General features: G+C 38.6%; 1 protein-coding gene across 4 annotated transcripts in view; it reads left to right on the top strand.

The window, feature by feature from the left end:
• Positions 1 to 25,812, top strand: part of GPHN (gephyrin) — a 352,857-nt gene that overhangs the window by 282,723 nt on the left and 44,322 nt on the right. For all 4 annotated transcript variants that reach the window (XM_004584467.3, XM_058655546.1, XM_058655544.1 and 1 more), the window contains 4 exons: positions 1,860 to 1,915; positions 4,456 to 4,575; positions 6,485 to 6,543; positions 8,445 to 8,598. In XM_004584467.3, the coding sequence (XP_004584524.1) occupies positions 1,860 to 1,915; positions 4,456 to 4,575; positions 6,485 to 6,543; positions 8,445 to 8,598 (389 nt within the window). The remainder of the gene's footprint in view (positions 1 to 1,859; positions 1,916 to 4,455; positions 4,576 to 6,484; positions 6,544 to 8,444; positions 8,599 to 25,812) is intronic.

The raw sequence follows: 25,812 nt of genomic DNA, 5'->3' as shown, positions 1-25,812 counted from the left end.
AGCTCTTCCTCTTTGTCTCCCCTCCTCTCTGTATATTTGACTTTCCAATTAAAAAAAAATTAAAAATTTTACTGACTGAATAAAATGAATGAACATCTTTAAGAAGTATTATTTTAAAATAATAATATTATCTTTACCTTTTTCAATAACAACAAAGAAACAAGTGTTTGGTAAATGTTGCTGGAATCCCGGAGGGTGCTAAGAGGCAGAAGGGGTTCAGGTTCAGCTGTTTTACTTTAAAACCATTTGTATTTCCTCCTGTGTAGAAACTGAAAAGACAAAAACTCTTGGTTGCTGTGAGAACTGGCAAGATTATTAATGTTTTTATTGTACATAAATCAAGTAAAGTAAGCTTATTCATGTTTGAACTATAGTTAATTTTCTGTTACAGGAAAATCATTTTACTTAGTTGGAGAAGTAATTGGGTAGAGTAGATGAAACAAGGTTGATAAAATGTTGATAACTGTTGAAGCAGTTGTTTGGTTATTTTAAATCTTTCAACAAAAAAGTAACCCATGAAAGTGGAATAAGAAAACTCCTTAGTTTTTATATATGAATATTGAAAAAAATAAAAATCAAAAAACTGCAAAAATCCGCAAAAGTATTTAATGAGATATTTATAAAGTACACTATATAATATGCAGTGACACAAGAGAATATTAATTTTTTGTTCCTTTCTACATCAGATTAACCAAAACCATGTGTGCAAAGAAACTGATTTGTTAAAACTGTTGGCTTTTTTTTTTTTTTTTTGGAAACTTTGAAAAAGTACTGCTTTGCAGTTTCATAAAGATAAAATTTCATGTATTCTTTTTTAAAAGAAAAATGATTTTGTTAAGTTAGTGCAGCAGGTATAATTAGCATGTTCGTATATGATGTTATCTTTTTGCATGTGTGTGCCCCAACCCTTGCTGTGTGCAGATGGCATGGAGTAAAGCTCACAATCATACAGCTCATTCAGGAGGCAGTGCTTGATCAACAGTTTTCACCTGAAAGCTAACTTGAGCTAATTGATTCAGCCTTAACTATGGCATAGGTAGAAAAGTGTTAAGTGACAAGTTGTTTCCATCTCAATTCTTATAAAATGTTTTTTCCAGTTTTAAGATAAATAACAGTAACTGTGGAAATTTGATATAGTTATGTCTATGTATTTTAGTTCAGAAATAACATTTTGACCATGATATTATCAAGCAGTGTGCTGGGAATGAAGGGACCAAGATTTAGTCCCAGTTGTACCTAGAACCACTAAGCAGAGCTTATTTGAGGTTCTTAATTTTTTTATATTTAATTTTTATATGAATTATTTTATTTATTATTTCATTTTCTGCCGGCATGCCTTCCTTCTGTAACTCATTTCTTTCAACTTTCAAATGGAGAAAGGAATGTAACTTCTTCCTACTTGACTGAATTCTTGTAAAGACCAGACAAGGAGATATAAAATAGAATTGAGTGGCTTGGATTTTTGTATGAAAAAAATGGAGAACTATGATATAGTTGATATATATACATATATATATTATTCCAACACATGTCACACATACATACATGGATAAGGTGACAGTTTCTTAGGAGGATAGGTTAAAAGAATTTCCTGGTAAAAAAGTGTGAGCATGGAAACTGTAGGGTGACCAGAAGACTACATTCTAGACAGAGTACTATTGAATTATGGACACCAAGAATCAAACCAGTTGTAACAAAGCAGAAAACCATAGAACAGTCTTGAGAGAAAGAAAAATAGCCCACTTTTCTGAAACATTATCAAGTAATCTTAGTCAAGTTTTAGAATGCCGGTATTAGGTTCTCATTCCTTGCTATAGGTTCATACTCATCTTTTCTCTTGGCTCTGTTCCATCTCACAGCTGCTGATGGCCCAGGAGACCGATTCATCATTGGGGAATCCCAAGCTGGTGAACAGGTGAGAATCCTAGGCCTGGAAAACACTGAATATTTCATTTTCTTGGACTCTCATCTAATTTCCAAACTACTTCTGTTAGTGTAAATTAAGTCTTAGAGAAGGATAAGCCAGAAGTTACCAAAGAGATGAAAAGATGATTCCCATGAGTATCAAAGGAATTGTTTCTTCAAGAACCAACAGCTATTAATATGTAGAATTGTGTAGAATTGTTTGTGTATTTTGCAAACATGCCCTTGAAGCACCACAGCCCTATATTTGCATAATTTTCTTTTGCTATGAAAACAAACGAATAAAAATACCGACAATAATAACTGATGTTCTGGTAGAACTCCATGGGTCTGCTCAAAGCTTGGATGCTGAAGTGAAGAAGCTGGTATTCCCACTATTGGCACCATCCTTCTGGCTATTTCCTTTAGTCCTTTGCATTGTCTGTAAACATACAAGTACATGTGAAGACAAAGAAAAAATGTGAAATATCTTTTCTCAAAACTACCACTTAAAAAAAAGTTTAGTTTGGAGCCATCCTTGTTTTTAGACAGTGCTTACATCTAACTAGTTGGTAGCAGCTAGTTGAGAAGCTAAGCCTGGCACTCAGTGATGGGGTCTGTTCATGCCCCGCAAGGGCTCGCTTTAGGTCCCCAGGACCTTCATCTGCTCCAAAACCAAAAAACAGCTAGGAAAAATGACTTACCTCATAATTAATTCAACTTCTTAACACCCATTTCCATCAGATATAGACAATTGTAGCAAAGTCATTTTATAGCCAAATCACAAACCAAAAAAAAATTGTTCAGGTAGTACTTACCTGTTTTTCCAGGGATTTTCCTGCATTTTTCACTTATATCCATCTGCTAGATTCTAGAGATAGAAACTGAATTAAGACATAATTACTACTTTTAAGTAGCTTACATCTGGTGGAAAAAATATCAACATATAATGTATTAGGTGCTGAGCTAACGGTATTGGTCAAAAAAAGAAGTTGAACATTTCAGCTTGGGAAGCCTAGGGTAGTGACATTGGAACTGGATCTAAGAGTGCTTTTGCAAAAGCCCAGTGAGAAAGGCACATTCTAGATAGAATAGTATGAGACCCAGAGATGGTTTTATAATTATATGGGAAGTTTAGACAATTACTAATAGGAGGCACAGCTTGATATCCATAGGGAGAGGCAGCAGACTGTTAGGAATCTTATGGACCTCTGAAATCTTTATACTAGAAAGCTAAAAGCACAAAAGAGATGTGAAAATTACATCAAAAGTTGGTAACTTTTATAAGTTCTTATAAAAGTTTGATAGGGAAAAGATTAAAGGAAAGAAGGAGACACATAGAGAGAGATTTGGTTTGATATTTGTGAATTGATAGAAATACTGCCCCGGCAACCTAAAATTTCTGGTCTTTATTATGCTATGCCACTGCACCAGCCCTGAAAACCATAAAGTATATATAAAATACATGTATACTGAAAACCATAAAGTATATGTATATAAATATATATGTATATATATATAGAGAGAGAGAGAGAGAGCGCGAGCTTTGGACCCTAAACTTTCCATTTTAAATTCTTTTGCATCCTATAAAGAGACTACTTCCTAAACATAGACAGAGTTAAGGGAAATAAGACTGTGAAGCATCCTCCTGCCAACAGCAAGATTCTGTTAGCATCTCTAAGTCAGTAATACCAGGGACTTGTAGCACTGCAGGAGCTGTGGAGCCCGCAGGACTCATGTCTCTCAGTTGGAGAGTCATGGTACTTCCTTCTTCCAGTTCTGACTTCTACTAAGTAGCTCTTTAGAACTTAGAACAAACCTATTAAATGCTCTTAGAGAGAGAAGCTTTTCTCTCCACATTGTGGGGGGAGTTAGCAGGGGAAGCTTGGTACCTTATATCGTCTGTGCATGAGTTCATACAATGAAAAGCTTCATTTTCAAATACAATATTTTGCCCAAGTCAGTACATATGCTAAAATGATTTTTAAACTCTTTAATTGTACTTGCTAGACTTTTGTTATTAAGTGACAGATGAGCTAATATGTTTTAGAAAGATTTCCAAGAGCAACAATTACAAAGATTTTTCTGACTTGCCTGTAATTTAGCCAGAGTTTAGTTAATGACTCATGAATTTCTGAAACATTGAAACTTCCATAAATTATCAAGATACAGCCTTTTTATAAATTTCAGTCATAATATCATATGGCCTGCCTTTTTTATTGAATCACTTTACACATGTTAAGAAAAAGAAACTTAACCTGATTTGAGTAAGAGGCAGGAGTGGCAAGTGTAGGGGCAGTTCTTGAGAGGGGAAGGAGCATACCAAGAGAACATATCTAATAGTCGTTACCTTCAAGTACGTGTGAAGTCAGTTGGACTAGAAGTCTCTTTGGTATGAGTGCATGGGTTTGTGAGAAACTTTTGTTGCATTGGCCAGGATAAGTTAGCATTTCAGACTTTTATGGCTGTTTCTAAAGATGTTCCATCCCCTGCAAACTTGCCCTTTGCAACAGCCGAGTGCATCAATTGTCTGTTTCGTGTTTGTCTTTCCAGCCAACTCAAACAGTAATGCCAGGACAAGTCATGCGAGTTACAACAGGTGCTCCAATCCCCTGCGGTGCTGATGCAGTAGTCCAAGTGGAAGACACCGAACTTATCAGGGAATCAGATGATGTACGTCACTACCAGGTCTTATTGTGCCACACTTCCTAAATCATTCCCATTGTCTTTAATTACGTTGGGGTCTTTCAGTGCAAGGCAGTAAATAAAGATTCATCTTAAATGCTTGACATTGATTTATTATAGGAAGGCTTTGCATGATCATTGCTTTCATGATAGCAGAAGTTGAACCATGTTTGACCCTAGAAGTTTTACCTGCAAAGAAAGAAAGACAGTACATTAGGATAAATATTAACAGTTGACAAAGTTGTAACTGAAAAAAAAAAATTGTCATCGAGACAATGTCTACTAAAATACAAAGGAATTTATGAAAATGGAATTTCATAGAGAATAATTTAACAAAGCAAACTTTGGCTAGTTTTTTAATATTAGCCTAAGCCAAATGCAAAATGATTTGAATCAAATGATTGTTTCACCTCTGGCTTTCAGTGTACCACCAAATGACAGCCTGGTAACATCACATTTATAGCCCTTCCCCTTTTATTGCCTCAAAAAAGGACATGGCATCTAAATTCATACCAGGATTTATCTCATAGAAACTAGTGATAATTATTGAAACCAGAGTATCAGCCACAAATAAGCGTGTAATAGATTCATTTGAGGCTCTAGTGACTGGGTGTATTGATTTATGAAGAACTCTAAAATATGTTTATTTAAAAACTGAGGTTTTAAATAAATTCTCCTGGACATATATAGTGAAAATTGATCATGCCAAGAGTCACCCACTTTTCTTAAAAGGAGATTTTCCTTTTAATCACCTTCCCACATGTAGGGCTTGTAAAATTCAATTCCTGGCATACAGATTACATTGCTGCTGTTAGAACTGTCCAAGCAGATTTATTGGCGTCAAGAAGCCAGCAGGGAAACAGAACAAACCCAGCAGTCCCAGCGACCAGCATGTGCATGAGCTGATTGGTGTGACGGACGGTGCCGGACTCTGTACTAGCAAACTCGCGCAAGAATCAGGCCTGGGATCATCTCAGACGAAGTTTCTTTGGAGATCCCTCCAACTGAACTGCTGATCTTAGAACCCCAACCATGAAGAGACTGCCAGCCAGTGGATTCTGAATAGGGTTCATTGCGATTGAAACTGAGAGATTGGCAGCAATTCAGAACTGATGAACTATCAAACTGTATGAGCAGGACCCTCAGAGCGCGCCTCCCGTTGGGGATCTGGGATGGGTGGGAGGTTGGGTGAGGCTTTTCCCTTTGTTTTTTTCCCTGACCCCAGATACAGGGAAAAATGATATTGGTGTGGAAACAATGGTATTATCCACGTTCACCCTGTAGCCCTTGACCCTTTGTTCCCTAATCAACTAAGTAAGATTATTAAAAAATAATTTAAAAAAAAAGCCAGCAGAGCACTGAAAGCCAAAACACAGGGATTCGCAGACTCTGCCAGATGAGAAGACACAGTGCTAATGTCACAGTATTATTCACAGCCTATAAGTACAAAATTAATGACTGTCACTTATTTATATAATATACCACCAGACAAACTATAAGTCTGCCATTAAAATTTCTCCAGGAGTTTGGGAAGTATGGGCATGGTATTGACCCCATAAAAAAATTACCACCATGGATATTTGGGTGTTCATTGTGGTAGGATGGATAGATAGACTCCTTGAGAATGCTGCTAACAAAAGGATTTAATGCTTGAATGGGTCCTTTTTTTCGGAAGAGAAAATTAAAGGAAATATTATATTTATGTACCCACTGTCACCAAATCCACTTTTTAGGAACATATGTTAAAAGTTCATGCTATTTTCAAAGGGCTTGGTAAATGATTTTCTGTTTCTCTATTGTTTATATGTTCTGAGACTCTCTGACTAGCAAGATTCTACTAGTCAGAAATCGTTCTGGGTTTTTCTGTGTGAAATTACATGATTTGCTGTTATTATAGGGCACTGAAGAACTTGAAGTACGAATTCTGGTGCAAGCTCGACCAGGCCAGGATATCAGGTAGGTTCATAACATGTTTAATGTACAGCCACATTTTTGTCTACATAATTATAAACTCAGGAGACATTGGCTATTATAAATTTATAGCTGTGTCAGTTAATCATTAACTTACAGGGATTCAGCAACAAGCAAAATGGATTTTCTGAATTCTTCATCCTAGTTCTGCCCTACCTGCTTTTTAACAATGATCATAAAGGCAAATGAAATAGTTAAAAAGAAGACAAGGAGGACAAACTAATAAAGCCTATATAATCTACAGCTAATTCTAACCTTGGAATAATCTAGAATTATCTAACCTAACCTCTAGATTAACTAAATTTTTTATTAACATGGTTAATTTCAGAATTGGGTATAGATACAGTTAGTTGATAGCGCAAGCTCTACTGACTACCAATGGTCATGGGCCAGTCTGCTTCTCTTCATGGACAAAAATGAGGTCACTGCCCTACCATAAATAGTATATTTTATTTTATTTTTTATGATAGAATATATTTACCCAGATTCCATTAATATAATTTGTTCAACATCCCCTTATACTGGAGATACACTTCTCCCATTCTACGGCAGCCAGCCATACATGATCAACTTAGTGGAAGAGAGGCAGTGCTGATGTGGTTATAGTCATAAAAGTACTTTTCGGCCCGGTGCAATTACCTAGTGGCTAAAGCCTCACCTTGCATCCACTGGAATCTTCTATGAGCATTGCTTCTAATCCTGACTGCTCCACTTCCCAGCCAGCTCGCTGCGTGTGGCCTGGGAAAGCAGTCGAGGATGGCCCTAAGCCTTAGGACCCTGCACCCATGTGAGAGACCTAGAAGAAACTCTTGGCTCCTGGCTTCAGATCAGCTCAGCTCTGGCCATTGTGGCTACTTGGGGAGTGAACTAGCAGATAGAAGATCTTTCTATATCTCCTTCTCTTTAAATATCTGCCTTTCCAATTTAAAAAAATTACTTTCATTTGGATCACTTAAGTTGTTTTGCCCTTATGGTCACACCTTGACCTGCTGCCATAAATAAACTTCTACTACGCTACTAAATATTTTCATATGAATTCTGGCTTAATATCAAAGAAAGTTTACAGTTAGGGTATATGTATGTGTGTGTGTGTGAAGAAACACAGGAAGAGAGAGACAGCAAGACACATCAAGCTCGTATCTACTGGTCTACTCTTCTAATTGTCCACAACAACACTCAAGTGGAACTAAAGCAGAAAGTTGTGAACTCAGTCCAGGTCCTCCACATGAATGGCAGAAGCTCGAGTAGTCTAATATGAGGTGCTGGTTTGACAAACATCATAACCACTCGATTAAGCACGCAGTGATGTAATTGCTGCTAACTGTAATGTACTACAAAGCTGCTTGCAAAACATTTTCAAATATGAGGTAACATATTCCTGTTTAGCACTAACAGACAAATTCTGCTCCTATCTTCTCTTGTGTGATTTTATTTTTAAAATTCACAAGTAGCAGGCACATGACACAGCAAGGTAAGCCACTGCTTGGGATGCCCACAACCTGTTTCAGAATGTCATTTGAGTCCTGACTTTTCTGCTTCTAATTCAGCTTCCTGCTAATACAGCTTGTGGGCGGGGGACAGCAGATCATAGGGTAAAGGCTAGGCAGATCCAGGTGGAGTACCAAGCTCCTGCCTTTGGTCTGGCCCAGTTCTGGATCTATGTGGAGTGAACCAACAGGTGACAGGCTTCTCTCCCTCTCTAGCTCTGTGTTCTCCTTTTCAAGCAAAGAAAAAAGGAAAAACACATAAGTTTTAGATATCTGATAGGTTTTTTCTTGCCTGATCTTTTGACTTTTTGTCTTCCTCCTCTGGCAGTGAAGTTTCCTTGTGAGTTGAAGAAAACCTTTCCGTAGTCATACTGCTAATGATTCTGCTTTGACTTTCAGACCCATCGGCCATGACATTAAAAGAGGGGAGTGCGTTTTGGCCAAAGGAACCCACATGGGCCCCTCAGAGATTGGTCTTCTGGCGACTGTAGGTGTCACAGAGGTTGAAGTTAATAAGTTTCCAGTGGTTGCAGTCATGTCAACAGGGAATGAGGTAAAACAAACAAAATGTGGGAGGGGAGGGCTTTCCAAAAAAGGTATTTCTGTCATCTATTCTGTGTTGATATATTTTACCAGTTTATACACATTGCTGTAACAGGTATCTCCAGTAAGTTGACGTCAGGATAAATCAAGTACAGATAATAAAAGGAACTAGAGATTATGTGTTAAGAAATGTTCATTCTGTTTGTTAGCATAGGTATTATAACCTTTCATCACACTCAGCAAGCATAAACAAAGAATGTTAACTGGAGAATATAAATATTAAACTGTATGTACTAGTCAGCTTTTCATTACTATCACAGAATCCCTGATGAAAAATCCCTGACAAAAATGTAGACGTGCTGATGGCTTGCTGCTCGGCTTCTCCTATTCTTCCTGTCTATTTTGTAAGACTTGGGTGTTCTGTATTCTAGGAGCCTTCATTTTCTCCACCTGTAAGCAGACTTCAGGAAGCCTGTATTCATTCCCTGCAGCTGCTGTAGCAAGTTACCACAAAATTAATGGCTCTTACAATACAAATATATGCTCTTACATTCCTGCAGATCAGAAGTCTGAAATGGATCTGGTTCTAACGGGACTAAAATCGAGGTTTTTGTCTGGACTAGTTTCTTTTTGAAACCAGGCACAAGATGTAGGGTCCTCAATGGTGATGCCTTTCCTGATGACAGAGTTCTGAGATGTCACAAAGGATCACAGAGCACAAGGCAGGGACTGAATGTGTCTGTCTATATCTGTGTGGGCTCTGTCCCTCTCCTTAGAAAGCAGCAGTAGGGAACCTTTCATGTCACAAATTTTATACATTTTATTTTTTTAAAGATTTATTTATTTTATTACAAAGTCAGATATACAGAGCAGAGGAGAGACAGAGAGGAAGATCTTCCGTCCGATGATTCACTCCCCAAGTGAGCGCAACGGCTGGTGCTGCACCAATCTGAAGCCAGGAGCCAGGAACCTCTTCCAGTTCTCCCACGTGGGTGCAGGATCCCAAGGCATTGGGCCGTCCTCGATTGCTTTCCCAGGCCACAAGCAGGGAGCTGGATGGGAAGTGGATCTGCTGGGATCAGAACCGGCGCCCATATGGGTTCCCGGTGCGTTCAAGGAGAGGACTTTAGCTACTAGGCCACGCCGCCGGGCCCAAATTTTATACATTTTATAAATTTGAAACATTCTCAGAGCGTACAAAAATATCAGCTTAAAAATCAACCTGCTGTAGTCATTGGATTTCAGGTCCTGCCTGCAGTTGTGTTAGCAAAGCCTGGCAGGCCCAGATCAAATAATTTCTCAGGCTTCATACACCTGAGGCCTGGACATTCCTCACTCCTGTGACTCTCCCCTTAATCATGTGATCTAATCCAGTCACTTTACAAAGACCCTAAGTCTAAACACCATCATCTGACTAAATTCCCTTTCCTAAAAAAGGTCTGAAATGACATTGTGACTGTTTTAGAACATTAGAGATGTTAACTTTAGAAGACAAAAATTTGTCCCATTATGATAATTAAAGATGGCCCGAGTGGGCCATCTTCAGTCAATTAACAGTGAGCTGGATCAGAAGTGGAGCAGCTGGGACTTGAGCTTGTGCCCATGGGATGGTGACATCACAGGCAGGTGCTTAGCTACCTCCTGCACCCATTTGGGACATCCAGATGAAAGTCCAGGCCCCTGCCTTAATGACCCAGCCCTCGCCATTGTTACCATTTGGACAGTGAATCTGCAGATGGTAGATTTTCTCTTTGTGTCTCCTCCTCTCTTTATAACTTCTCCTCTCAAATTAAAAAAAAAAAAAAAGAAAAGCAAACTTTTGTTTCCTGTTTTACTTTGGTGTTTTAACTTTAGGCAACAGATTTGAAAGTGGAACTGGAGTACTGAAAAAAATAATCCACTGGAAACTCAGAGCCTTATAAGCAGAATCAAACTGTTTAAATCTTTAAGAGTAATTATTTTAGACCTTTCTATTAAAGATTTCAGCACTTTATTCTTTAATCTCTTTGCTCTGTAAAGTCCTTTGTTACTATTATTTTTAATTTCTTGAAGCCCTTGAAATAAAAAAATTTCAAGGATCTCTAACTCTTATGGTTCTTTTGGTTAGAACAGAAGAGAATAGAATATTTTTGTTTTGTTCATGAAGAGCTATATCAGCATTCCAGATTTGCTTACTTCTGAGTAAAAGTACATTAGTCATCTGCTCACAACATTTTCAGCTTAATTTATACAGTGATGATTGCAATATTCTTGTTGTCAGATGATTTTCTACTTAGCATCAGAAAAAAAAACCTGCTAAACTGGTTGATTCCATGAATTGTTCTTATGTGTTATTTACTTACATGCTTTATAAGTCTAAGTGAGTTCATGTGATTTGGAAAAACTAAATAGAATTAACAAATTCACAAATCATTCTTTATTTAGGGAACTTTGTTTAAGCTTTATTTCCTGTTTTCTCTCTAGTATTTTTGTATGATTCAACTGATGTTCTAAATTATTCCTGATAGTGTATTTACAGTATTTCACACTTTCATAGTATCTTTTTGTCTAAGATTATCGGGTGAAAACAGAGATGGTACTGATATCATGGAATCTAAGAAAATTTTTGAAGTCTTACTCCCATGCCAGGCACTAAGTTGGAAACTGATGATAAAAAGAGATAAAGACAGTGTCTCTGTTGAAAGCCTGAGATCCTCATATATTGAGAAAAATAATAAAAATAAACTTCATTTATTTTTAGAAGAGTGAAAAGAAAAAATAGCTATTTTCTGTTAATGTGGCAAGTGTGTAATTCAGCCAGTCATACATCAAACTCCCCTTAAGTATTAGTTTGTATTTATCTTGATTCGCTTCCCATGTGTCCACTTTCTCATTTTGTAATTTGAGAAGGGGAGAAAGAGAGAGACAATAGAGAAAGAATACTGGTATTTACTGTTTCAGGCTCCAGATGCCCAGAGCTGCCAGGGCTGGGCCAGATCCACACTGACCACCAGGAAAAACGTTACATAGTGACTTCTACGTCTTTATACTGGACACCAGTCAACCAACTGCCATTATGTTCAGAAAGTTGAGTTTGGCCACTTGTTATCTAGTTACCCAAACTACTACCAATAGTTATTTCTTCACTAGGTGCTGAGTCTTCTGTTGGTCCTGAGGATACTGTTTAGTCACCTTTAGGCGGGTTCTGTCACTCGTATGCACTCATTCACATTTCCTATAGCTTCTGTACCTTTGTTTTCTCTCTAATGGCTTCTCCTTCTATGCACAAATTTACAGAAATTCTCATGAGAATAGTAATAATAATAATAAAAACCTATACCTAAACACTCCATTGCTTATTGAGCTACTGCATTACTCCCCAGTTATTCACTATTACATTTATTGAGAGGTCTGTGCTTGTCATCTTTCCTTTCTCACCATCCATTTGTTGAAACTCCCAAATCTAACTAGTGTCCCATTACTACACAGACTGCTTTCCTACATTCATGAATGACTGCTTAATCTCCACCTCCTTCTCTTGATATTCAGCCTCCGTAACTTGTACTGTTCAGAAGCAATTATGTTCACTGGCCTTGAAACAGCTTTTCTGCTTTTTCCCTTCCATTGTCCCCTATCTTTCTCTTTCTCAAATAATCCATGTTGGATGTTCCCCAAGATTTTTCTCTGCTGTCTTCAACGAAACCCTGCATTTTCCTCTCATGTCAAACATATGCAGGTAGGCATGATCTTGATCTCTTTTGTGTAATCAAAGTTTCATTTGCAACTTTCTTTGTAGGCTTTCACCTGATATTAAATTAGCTAATCTCACTCACCATCTTCTCTTACTGCCACCCAAACTATACCTTTTTAGTAACTTGCTTCTTTTTTTTTCTAAAGATGTATTTGTTCAATTTGAAATTTAGAGTTATTCACAAAGAGAAAGTGGGGGAGGAAATAGAGGAAAAAGAGAAAGAGAATATTCCAGTTATTGGTTCACTCCCCAAATGTGTGCAATGGCCAGGGCTGTGCCAGGCCAAAGCCAGGAGTCCAGAACTTCTTCCAGCTCTCTCACATGGATGCAAGAGCCCAAGCACTTGGCATTCTCTGCTGTTTTCCAAGACACATTAGTAGGGAGCTGGATCAGAGATGGAACACCTGGGACCGGCGTTTTCTTTCCTTTGATGGACTCAGTATATTATGAAACGATTTTCACCAAAATCATTGATGATCTTTTGTAATAATTTCTAATTGTGGCAAAATATATATAACATAAATGTTATCATCTTAATCATTTTTAATTTATGTATTTCCATTTTATTTGAAGGGCAGAGAGAGACAAAGATACATGTGGAGAAAGTTTTTCCGTCTTCTGTTTCTCTCCCCAAATCTCTGCAAATGCCTACAGCAGCTAGGCTCAGGCCAGGCCGTAATCAGGAACCTGGAACTCAGTCCACACTTCTCATAGAATAGCAATGACAAATAGTATTTGTGCTATCACCTGATACCTCCCTTGCATTAGCAAGAAGGTGGATTAGAAGCAAGTTTGAGCCAGGACCCAAACAAGGGAATCCTCTATAGAATGTGGGCATCTGAAGTGGTATTATAACCACTGCATCACATGCCAATCATTTTTTAAGTATAAATCACTGAGGTTAATGTGCATTGTGCAATCTCCAGAACTCTTAACCTTGTAAAAGTCAGGTTTTTTAAGCAGCCTTTCCGTTCCCTTTTCCTGTCACTTTCTAGAAACTACATTCTGCTTTCTGTTTCTATGACTATAACCGCACCAGAATCTCATATAGTATAAAGTATTTACTCTTTGTAATGGTTTATTTCACATAGAAAAATATCCTGAAAGTTGATCAGTTTTGCAGATTCTGTCAGAATTTCCTTTCTTTCTAATGCTAAATAATATTCCAGTGTATGTACATGTACGTAAAGATCACAAATGTCCTGTATTTTTTGCATCCACTCACCTGTTGGTGAACATTTGACTTGCTTCTTTTTTAGCTACTGTGAGTAAAAATGATACCAAAAATGATGCACAAAGTGTCTCTTCAGGAACCTGCTCCTACTTTTTGGCATATAAATCTATTTTTGTGTAAAGGAATTAGATTGCAGTAACAGGTTAATTATAGGAAGACTAGAAAATATAAGTTTTCATTCACACAATTAAAATCCAAGTAGGGATACAATACTAGAAAGACACTACCATCTTCATCCTCATGCAGTTTATGTTCTAATAAAATGCAAAAATAAGAAACCACTGCTAACACTTTTTATGTAACCACCCACTTACTTCTATGCCATATAAATATCTATTTACTTATAAAACTTAACTCTTCCGTCATCTGTTTTTTCACATAACTATCATCACCAATGTCTTTTTCATCAGTCTGTCTTTGATGGCTGCAAAATAATTCTACCTTATAAGTTTTTCATAGTTAATTTAGTCAATTCTCTATTATTAAATATTACCATTTCCAACACTAACAGACAGGATTATGATTAGCCTATTTATTGGCATGTTATATATATAATATATATGTGCTATATTCTTTATGATTTTGGATTACATCTTACCAACTTGCCTCCAGAAATATTACTGATCAATCTTCCATCTCTTTAATACTGTGAAATACCTGCTTTTCCTCATCCTCACTAACACTTTGTTAGTTAGGTTTTCATCACCATAATGAAATACTTGAGACAGCCTACTTCATAAAGAATGCAAGCTTACTTGGGCTGATATAGTTGTGGAGGTTCACAGTCCAGGATCAGGCAGGCCCCAGAAGTGCAGCCTCCGGTGATGATCCTGTTGGCAAAGTCCTGGCACAGAGCAGAGCCTCACATGGCCGGAGCCAGCATGCTTGTCTATGGCGGTACCTGTCTTTTCTGCTCTCTTCTTCTGGTAAGGCACCCTATCCCACAGCGACCTTATCTAATCTAATCACATACAAAGATTACCTGTCTGAACATGAGTTTTTCCATTCTCTTCATACCTTACAGTGAGGATTCAACATCAGACTATGAAGTCTTGGCAGATACTCAAGCCATCATTATAATTTTTTTTTAATCTACACATTAGTAGACCCAGAATGATGATCTACTTTTTATTCTCATTCATTTATTCCTTCCAGTAAATCTGTTACCATTTACTACATTTCTGGTCACTTTTATGATATTCCATCTACACTAGACTTTATGTGTGTCCTCATCCCTTCTCAATAAGATCCAGAACCTTTAGAACCGAGTGCATTTCAGATGTTTCTTCCTATGTGAGGCTCTGCATTAACAAATGAAAGACTTTGGTTCTATCTCAATTCTGAACACCTATGATAAGCTTTATTTGGATCAGCCACATTGCATTTCTCACATAGTGCCTTAGACTGTCATCACACATACATTTAAAAAAATACCTCTCGTTATCAAATAAGTTGAAGATATAAAAAGGACAAGGCTCTTTATGCTTTAACTCAACATATTAACACTTGATTTCTTTTGACAGTGATCAGTTTGTGTTGGTTTGTAACTATATAGCTGTCATAAACATCATTTTGTATCATCTGAAAATTTAGCAGTATATCAAACCTAGCTTATCTCCTTAAAGGTGTTATTAGCTGCATAATCTATTATGTGGGTATGTGTTCTTGTACTCTGGGACATTCTTGTACTTGTGAGCATGTCCAATTAAGAGTACACTTCAGTTTTGTAAAAGCAACACTTTAAGAGTCTGATTGCCCAGTTACTGTGTTTGAAAGGAGAATCAGTAGGAATCAGTGTTGGGGAGTTTCTTTGGACAGATTTCTATGCCTTCTTTCACCCTCTACTCATCCCTACCACTTTTCATGAATTCAGTAAGTTCTATTTTCTTCACTCCCTTAACACTCTATTTTGAATCCCTTCTTTCAAATCTCCATTTCTCAAAGAATTGACAGTATATTAACTAGAAAGTCCGTCTTCTCAATTGTGCACCAACCACAATTTACAATGTGTTTTCTGGAGATTAAGTAATCAGTGATACAGCAGAATAGTTAATAACAGCCCTAACACATAGCTTTAAATGTAACACACCTGTGCAAGCCATTCCATTGTTCTGTATTTTTCTCTATTTGTAACTGTGATCTACATGTTAATATCTATAGACTAATGCTGCTTTATTATACTAATAATGTATATATCTAATCCAAGCATGCTGACAGATTGAGTCCATGTATTATAAAATTTAGTGCTTTATTTTTTGTTTCTTTTCTCTCATAATGAGAGACCAACCCATAATGATATCTTATTTCCTTAATTATAAGAATATTAGAAGATAATTATAAAAAGTACTTTAGCCCTTGTACTAAGCATAGCAGCATGTAGTTATAGATATATTAGGCCAGTGTTGCTCATTAATCTTTACTATACCTCCCTAATATATGTAAATGTCAAGCATTATCATTCCTCTTTATAATCATAATTATAAATGTTCCTTACTGTACTACCTAGAAGATAACATATCTAGTGACTATAGATTTTCAGGCTAAGGAATGGAGGTGTGTTAGATTTCCTGATACTAACAGTAATCAACAAGTCAGTAATAGGAATAGCTCCAAATTTGTCTTTTAAAACTCCTTGACTATTTTTATCAACATTTTCCCTTAAAGGCTACTGAGAAGAGATTCTACTTTTTTATTCTCCGCTTGTGAACTAGATGTTGGACTTAATATTTTACGGACATTTATAAATTATCCGTCATCAGAAAAGCATAGGTGATGTGGGAAATTTTAAAAGGATAGAAAAAAGCCAATCCTGAATAAGCATATAATCTGTGCATTGTAATGTAATATCTAGAGCCACCACTAAAAAGTTTAAACTCTTCTAATTTCAGTATTCCACAGGGAGGCAAGAAAAATACATACCAAAAAAGAGGGAGCATACAAAAATATTTTAAAATGGAAGGCATAAATCCTAACACATCAATAATTACATTAAATATAAATGGTCTACTTTATTTATCTGAGCCCAAAACACGAAATGCCATTTTAAAGGTACAAGCTATTTCTGCATGCAGCAACCTGGATAAAATTCAGGGCATTATATTGAGTAAAAAGTACAAGCTCAAAATAGGATAAAGGGTTAATACCCTGGATAAATATGGAGTTCAAAAAACTCAACATTGGCAAAACAACACAATATTAAAATGGGTTAAGAATATGGACATTTTCTTCTTTAATGTTTTTTATTTTTAAATATTATTTAGATAGTTGAGAGAGGTACATTCTCTGGGATTCCCTCTAGTGGGGACCAAGACTCAAGCTGTGATGAACACGCCAAGAATAATTGGGACACAGGGGTTGCAGGATGAACCAGTGCACACTTTGTTGAAATATACTGAGCAACTTATACCATGATTTTTGCAAAGCAAGCAGGCAGGCAAAAGTTACTAGTTAACTAAACAATAACATACAAGCTACTCTAGCGATAGATCTAGAAAGCCAGGGATTTGGGAAACAATCACTAGGCTCCATTAGTTACAGGAACCAGTACCAGTAAACAAACAGATCTAACTAGAAAAGAAATCTAACAGGACTTTGTACTCAGATCAGTTTAGGCCACAACCACTGAAAGAGGAAGATGGTGAGGATGCCTCACACCTGCCCAGGCGCGCTCGTCCAGGAAGGTGCCCTGCAATCTCAACAGGAAGTTTGCTTCCTGCAGCATTCTCAGTCTGCCGAGAACATCTGAGATTCGGGGTCCTTGGGCATTTGGTAGTCTGGTTTTTTAGGGGGCAAGCCTTTAACAGTGAATGCCCATGTAGGCCTCAAATTAAGGTGGGGGAGGGCCAAAGTGTGGAGGAATATGGGTGGAATAAATGTCTCCATATTTTTCTTTTTGTCCTGTATCTGCATTGTTCTTTGATGTCAGACTACAGCAGCAGCGGGGGATGGGGGACAGTCATTTGATGATACCTTAAAAAGCCCAATGTGAGGGAGAGTGTTATTGTTTGAGGGTGTTACTTGAGTGTATTTGATAGTTCTGAGGCATTGTCAGTTCCTTTGCTCCAGGATTGAGAAAATCTTTCTGAGGTCTGTTGGTTGACAGTGTCCACTTTAGTGCCTCCACATACCCAGACACTTGCTAAAAGACGTGGCCAGGAGAACCATCAGTCCTGCTCCGCTTTCCATACTCTGGCAAGGCACTTGATATCCACTGCTAGCCTAGATGAGCTAACTGCCCTGTCCTTTGTGTGCATCTGGGCATGCCCTTCCATTGCAAGGGATCAATAACTGAGGAGGCCCAGAGACAATATGTGCACTAAAGGACAGACCACATATCTTGTGAGTTTCCCTGTTTCCAGCCATCTAGTTGGGGAGTCCCCCAAGAAACCTCACCTAGACTGGATTATTGTGTGCGCCAGCTAGTACAGGATCAAATTTGATCCATTACTCACACCAGCTAACTTACATACTGATGGATGCAACTGCCTAGTCAGATATGTCCCCAGCCCCATCTCTCACGTGAACTGATGGGCACAGCAGCCTAGCCCACCCAGTCTTCATGAATACCAGCAGGTGTCATAGCCTGGTCAGGGTAACCCCCAGTAACTGCCATCAAGCCCAGCCTCAGCCCCGGTTCTTGCCAGCATATGGTGTGGTATAGCCCAGGCCACCTTGCATTCCACTCAGCTTTCATACACCCATGGCTGTTGTGCCCACCTCTAACTCCAGCCCACACTTGTTCAAGCAGGCGCTGCTGCTTTGTCAAACCTGGTCTACCCGCAGCCCTGGTTCTCAAACTCAGCAGCAGGAGATACAACCTAGTAGGGGAATACACAGTTACCCATCAGGCCCGCTGCCAGCACCAGATGCTGTGCCTTAGCAGGAGGTACTGTAGTCTGACATGACATGACTCGTACCCAGTCCCAGCTTTTGCCAAGGAATGCTGTGATAAACCTGGCTAACCCATACCTGTTCTGGCTCTTGTGTGTGCCAGTTGGTATAGTGGCCCAGCCCAACCCAACCCCAACCCAAATATAACCCGCATCCCGGCTGAGGGGTATTGCAGCCTGCCCAGCCAGTCCTCTCCAGTCCACACACTCACCAGTAGAAGCAGTGGCCTAGCAGCAGAGTCCCTGAAGCTGCTACTCCCAGCCTCTGGTCTTATGTGTGCCAGTAGTGCTGTGGCCCAGTCTGGAATGGCCTACCCCATCTCAGTATTCACTGGCAGGTGCTGCAGCCTAGCTCTGTCTGACCTGCCCCCAGTCCCAGCTCACACTGGCAGGTGCTACAACCTCACCCAGCCTGACCAGCCCACAGCCCTGGCACTCATGTGGACTAACAGGTATTGTAGCCCAACCTGGCCTGACTTGCACCCCATTCTGGCTCTCTAACATTCCCGCAGCTTCTGTGGACGGGGCTGCTGCCAACCCTGGTTCTTGTGCTCACCAATGGATGCTATAGGCTGACAGGGGAGTTTTAAAGATTTATTTTTTTACTTTCATTGGAAAGTCAGATATACAGAGAGGAGGAGAGACAGAGAGGAAGATCTCCCGTCCGATGGTTCACTCCGCAAGTGCCTGCAACGGCCAGAGATGAACCAAACTGAAGCCAGGAACCAGTTTTTTCCCGGTCTCCCAGGTGGGTACAGGGACCCAAGGCTTTGGGCCGTCCTCTACTGCTCTCCCAGGCCACAAGCAGGGAGCTGGACGGGAAGTGGTGCCGCTGGAATTAGAACCAGTGCACATATGAGATCCTGGTGCCTCTAGGCTACTGTGCCAGGCCCTATCATTATGTTTGAAATACGTGAAATCTTTTCATCTTACATAAATTTTTCAGGTAAAAAGGGTATATATTTTTCCATATTTGTAACATTCCCAAAATGATAAACTAAAAGTTCCAGTAGGTTAGGGATGGAAAGGGAAAGAAAGTATCACTCTAAAGACTCAGCATGAGGAATACCTTTGTGGGGACTGAATAGTTTGTATCTTGATTGAGGTAACTGTTACACAAATTTACACATATGAAAAATGGCAACGAATTGTAAATATAGGGCCCGGCGCAGTGGCTAACGGCTAAAGTCCTCAGCTTGAACGCACCGGGATCCCATATGGGCACCAGTTCTAATCCCGGCAGCTTCAGATCGGCGCAGTTCCTGCCATTGCGGCTCACTTGGGGAGTGAATCATCCGACGGAAGATCTTTCTCTCTTTCTTTCCTTCTCTCTGTATATCTGACTTTGCAATAAAAATAAAATAAATCTTTTAAAAAAAGAATTGTAAATATAATCAATTATATTTAGTGGCATGATTTTGAAATTATATCATGGCTGTATATTTGCAATTATAGGAAACTAGATGAAGAATACAGATGACCTCTGTATATTTTTTCTACTTTCTGTGAGTTTACAATTATGCATGTATTTATATGCTGGGGCTGGGGCTGGCGCTGGAGTGTTCTGGGTAAAACCATCCACCTGCAATGCTAGCATCCCATATGGGCACCAGTTTGAGTCCCAGCTCCTGGGCTTCCCATCTAGAACCCTGTTCATGGGCCTGAGAAAACAGCAAAAGATGGGCCCTCTTGTTTGGGCTTATGCCAACTATGAAGGAGACCCAAAGAAACTTCTGTCTTTTGGTTTCAGCTTAGCCCAACTCTGGCCATTTGCAAAGTGAACAAATGGATAGAAGATTCTCTCTCTTTCTCTCTCTCTCTCTCTCTCTCTCTCTCTCTCTCTCTCTCTCTCTTTCTGTCAAATAAATAAATAATTTCTTTAAAAATATGCATATATAAAAGTGAGGGGGAAAATAATGATGGTTTATTAATATAAAGTATATATAAAATTCTAGGAAAGTACAACTTCATGAAATGATGCTTTAAAATTTTTTTGAGAGGCAGAAAAACAGAACACCACAGAGAAGCAGGCGAGAAAGAGCTTCCATCTGCTGACTTACTCCCCGGATTCCTGCAGCAGCTCTAATATAATTCATGGTCATTGATTGGCAAAGTAGGAGATAACTCTGAGTAAGACAGAGCAGAGAAAAGGCATGAAATTGGTATTTAAGAAAGAAAGTCTCTGTAAATGTTTGCTACTGACCTACAGACATGACAAAAAGAAAAAAAAAGCAAAACAAAACCTTACATTCAGGTAAGGAAGGTCTAGATAGAGCTTTGTCAGAATTTGTAACCTTGGCAAATGGCAAAGCAGTCAGGGTTATTTTGGAACTAGCCAAGTCTGTATGGAGTTACTGTTAAAGTGTTGTGCTCTTCTCTTAAAACATATGGTCTGAAGGAGCTAGTGTTAAAACAATTTAAGTTAAAATAGTTTGTGTTCCATGTCATAGTTTGGCGGTTTATCTGTTTTCAAGTGATAGTTTTGCAATTTGTAATTTCAAGCTTCATTTCTGACTTCTACTTTTGGCCATTTTTCAGTCTGTTATGCCATGGTCTTCTGGAGATATGATCAATCTAGATTTGTATCATTTTTATGTGCTGTTATTTATTAATTTTCTATAGCTGTTTTGATCTCTACAAATATTGTATCTTCATATTTTCTTTATTTTGTCAAAATTTGTTGAGCTGTACAGCTTAATGGCAGATATGCACCAACACTTAGGACACCAGAGATTACACATTCATCCACTACCATACGGACAAACACTAACAGCATAATTATCGAAGTATGCATGAAACCTCACAGCTGTGATTCTGGAGTTCCAAATCTGGATTATGGAAATATGTCAAATATTTTAGCATTCTTTCTTTTATAAGGAGAAGGGAACAAATCATACTAGCCATTCAGGAAACAAATATAGTTGAAAAAATATATAGTTTTTAAAAAATCGCCTGAACAGCTTTATTATTCTGAATTTGGGAAAGGCAAAATCAAAAGGTGTAGTTAGAGGAGACCAGATATTAATATTTTGTAAGTAAAAACAGGAAATACTTATAGGCAATATCTTTAAATTAGCAATAAGTAACCATGAATATTAGAAACTTCTGTTTAAAATAGTCTAAGAGACAGCCATCTGGAAGATGCCCCCTGCCCACACTTGGAGTGACTGAACTATCCCAGCAAGTGTGGTACTCAACAAATCTGCCAAGCTTTTGAGGCCACCTGTTCACATATGTGGTATTGAAGGTCTCTATTCCACTGTGCTTTATTGAATGTATCTAAACAGCATAACCTGAAACAGGTAGAAAAGGAATTGCTGGGAGTTGTGAAATTCCTTAAGGAACCCAAATGGGATATGTCTATTCTGAATTTCTATATGAAGCATGCCATTAAAGTGGAAGCCCTAATGGCATAGCAGAAAAAAGATTGTTCTTCCTTCATGTCCAATCTCATCAGTTTGCTGAAAATGGTCAATGTTGCAATACCTAGGAGTTATTTTTGCCATTTCTTCCATGAGTATCCACTGAGGAGAAGTGCAACAACTGCATTTCTTTTAGATAAAGCTACTCACTGAAAATTAAAAACATACCTGATGTGAAATTGGACATTAAGATTATCAGTCATGGATAGTCATTTTGGAGAAAAAGTTGCTGATGTGTCTGCAAAAACCAAAACTCAGAAGCTAAACAGGACAGTGCAGGAGAATTATCTGAAAGCCCTGATTTTTCTGACATCAGTGAACATTTTTAAATTTTGAGCAACTGTAAAATGCTTCCTGAACAAGCCCCAAAATGGTCTGAGAACATGCTCTAAACCCAGAGAGTTAACAGAATGTTCTGGCTATCCTAAGAACCTTTGTTATCTGGACATAAAATAACTTGATCATTTTTAACCAAAAAGAAAACCTAAATTCTAGCAACAATTTGTACAACTTATAGGCTTCCTCTCCCCGTCACCACACTCACACCTCAAAATAAAGTCTAACCCTGTAGCCAAGACTGTTAGTAATTTAAACAATCTGTCTTGATCCATTGAGACTGCTGCCTACCACAGATAGCATACAGTGAGTAGCTTCTAAACAGAAGAACTGTACTGCGTACCTTCTGGATACCAGCCGTCAGGAATCGAGGCTCATTCTCTGTCTTCACACAGTATAGGCAGAATAGGCCTGTTCCTTAAGGACACTGACCCCATTCACAGGGTTCTACCTGTAAGAACTGATTACCTTCCAAGAGATCCCACCTCCTAATACCATCACCTCGCAGGTTAGAATTTCAGTATGAGTTTGGGAAAGACATAGACAGTTCCAACTATGTCATACATATTATTCTTTCTGTGAATTCTTTATATATGTAGTTATTTTCAAGTAAATATATTTTCCTCAGAACTTCTATTCTTACAAAACCACCTAAAGTTATTCTTTTCTGTCCTTCTCAAATTCTTTAACAATCAGAGTTTTTTCCACAAGATCCCAAGCTTTCCAAGCCGAGGTCCCACCGCTTTCCCGAGCACATTAGCACAAGCAGGATTGGAAGCAGAGAGGCTAAGATCCAAACCAGCACTCAGACACGTGGATGCTGGCATTGCAAGCATAAGCTTAATGCACTGGACCACGTATACACAGGCATTATTCTTGTTGTTCTTACTTTAAGAAAAAAGATTCTGGTTTTTCCAAATAAACAAAACATATTCATTACCTTACACAATATTTCTCTAATATATTCTTTTTAATTTGTTAATAATAGAAATTTTGTAGTGTTTTTAATAATAGCTTTGATATACTAATGTGGTGTCCACATGCCCAAGATTATTGATTGCTCAAATTAATTTAAAGTGTTAGAATGAAGTAAGGAATCTAGAATTTAACATTTATATAAAATCTTAGGAGTTTAAAAACATTGTAACAGTTCATCCCATTCTCGGGCTGGTCCTGTGGCATAAGGGATTAAGTTGCTGCCTGCCATATCAGGATCCCATATGAGCTACAGTTCAATTCCCAGCTGCTCCCTAATAAGGGGTCCGAGATTGAAGCAGAATTTGATCCAAGTGCTTGAACCCAAAGTCCTCGTGGGAGACTGAAGAAGCTCCTCCTTGCTTTGGCCTGGCCCATCTGTGGCCGTTGTGACCCCTATGGAGTGAAACAGCAGGTGATAAATCTCTCTCTGTCTTCCTCTGTAATTCTGACTCTCAAAAAAATAAGCAAATCTTTTGTAATAAGTCAACAACAGAATAGCCACTCTAGTTCAGATGATCTTGATGTAGCCCAAAGTCTATCAAAATGTGAAATATCACTTACATTAAGTATCTTTAAAAGTTCATGGAAATAATATTCCCTGTTAATTTCATTTTTCCAAAAGTTTTTGAGGCCTCTCATATATTTTATTCAGAGTTATCAACCCTGAAGTTAAGTCCCTGAGAGTGCAACCTAAAAATCAACAGGCCAGAATGAGTAGAGAGAAGTTTCTCCCAAAGCCTGTTTTGCATACACAGATAAAGCTACAAAAAGTTCTTATAAATACACAGCACTACAGCTAACTGACACCAGATGGTTCACAACAAATCAGTGCTTAAGCAGAACAGAAATTAATAAAGGCCCCGGCGGAATACCCTAGTGACTGGAGTCTTTGCCTTGCACACGCCAAGATCCCATGTGGGTGCTGGTTTGTGTCCCATCCAGCTCACTGCTTGTGCACTGGGCAAGCAATAGAGGATGGCCCAAAACCCTGGGACCCTGCACCCACATAGGAGACAGAAATAAGTATCAGCTAGCTTTCAGAGTGCCACCAGAAAAAAAAGTCAAAAGCTCAAGGGTCATGGAAGCCCTTGTACCACAGCAGGTTAAGCACTTGGAATGTCTGTCTCATGGGTGTACCTGGGATCAAGTCCCATGTGGATTCAGATCCAACTGCCTGCTGATGCATGCCATGAGAGACAACATGTGAATACTTGAGAATTCTCTTCTATTTTGAGTGCTTACCTCCCATGGGGGACACCAAGGCCGAGTTCCTGGGCCCTGGCTTCCGCCTTTTCCATCCCTGGCTGGTTTTAATCATTTAGGGGGTGAACCAACAAGTGGACAATCTTTATCTCTCCCACACCATCAATTCTTCAAAAAGTAATAGGATGGGAAAAAGACCTTAAGTCTCTGTGGGCAGCAACTTGTGGGAAGACAAATATATGGAAAGTGCATGATAGATTAAGGCTAATTAATAAAATCTATAGATTCTCCTGATACCATGTCCCTGCTGATAAGGTATAAATTTTTATCCTTCTTTATAGGGGAGGTAGGACAAATTTGTAAATTGATGTGCTTCTTCTAAGGCAATAAGGATAAAGCAGCTGCTTTTATTTGCTTGCTTGCTTGCTTGTTTGTTTGGTACCTATTTCTTCTCGGTTTCTTTTTTAAAAAAAATAATAAAAGAGCAGGTGGTCAGCCTACTAATTAAGATGTGTCCCAAATCTGGCTACCTTGGTTCCATACCCAGCTCCAGCTTCCTGCGTATACAAATGCTGTGAGGCAGTGGGAGAGGATTAAACCGATGGGTTTCCCAGTGCCTAAGAAGGAGATCCAACTGCAGTTCCGTTGACTGCTAGGGACATTTGGGGAGTAAACCAACAAATGAGCTCACTCTCACTCACTCTCCCTCCCCCATTCTTTATCTGCCTCTCCCCTTCCCAAATACGTAGAATTTTTTTAAAAAGTAACGTATTTGTAAAAATAAACTGTTATAATTCTTATTCCAAAGTGTCATTTGATGGGTGCGTATTCTGTTATCCTTCCACAGAGTATCTCAGTAGAGTCTCAAAAGGAAGACGTTACAGAGGGTACTCTAAGAGTTTTGAATGTAGCAGTTGGTCATGATGTGATTATAGTTAGTAAATAAGGCCCAGAGATTGGTCAGAATTTGTAAAATAAGTTTATCCCTAGAAAAAATCAGTTTTATCTCTGGGACACTTGACCATGTGGAATTACTATTAAATCAGCTTATATTAAAAGCAGTTTGACTTAAGATACTCCAAGTTACATATAATAATTGGGTATCGTTTGTCTTTTATGAAAGTAATAATACAGTTTTTGCAAGTTTATGCTTCTTATTTCTCAGAAGCAGTTTTCAGGAAGGCAGCCAATTAAAAAGACTTTTTTAAAAAATTGGTACAATATGGGCCTGGCAAGATAGCTCAACTGGCTAACCCTCCCCTTCCAAGCGCTGTCATCCCATATGGGATGTCTCAGCTGCTCCACTTCCCATGCAGCTCTCTACCTGTGGCCTGGGAAAGCAGAGGAGGATGATGTAAAGTCTTGGGACCCAGTGAATCCTAGCTGCTGGCTTTGGTTTGGCTCAACTTCCCCATTTGAGAAAGAAACCAGC

This window comes from Ochotona princeps, chromosome 26 (assembly GCF_030435755.1).
Source record: "Ochotona princeps isolate mOchPri1 chromosome 26, mOchPri1.hap1, whole genome shotgun sequence".
NCBI classification, from domain to species: domain Eukaryota; kingdom Metazoa; phylum Chordata; class Mammalia; order Lagomorpha; family Ochotonidae; genus Ochotona; species Ochotona princeps.
This window is presented reverse-complemented; position numbering and strand designations above follow the sequence as displayed.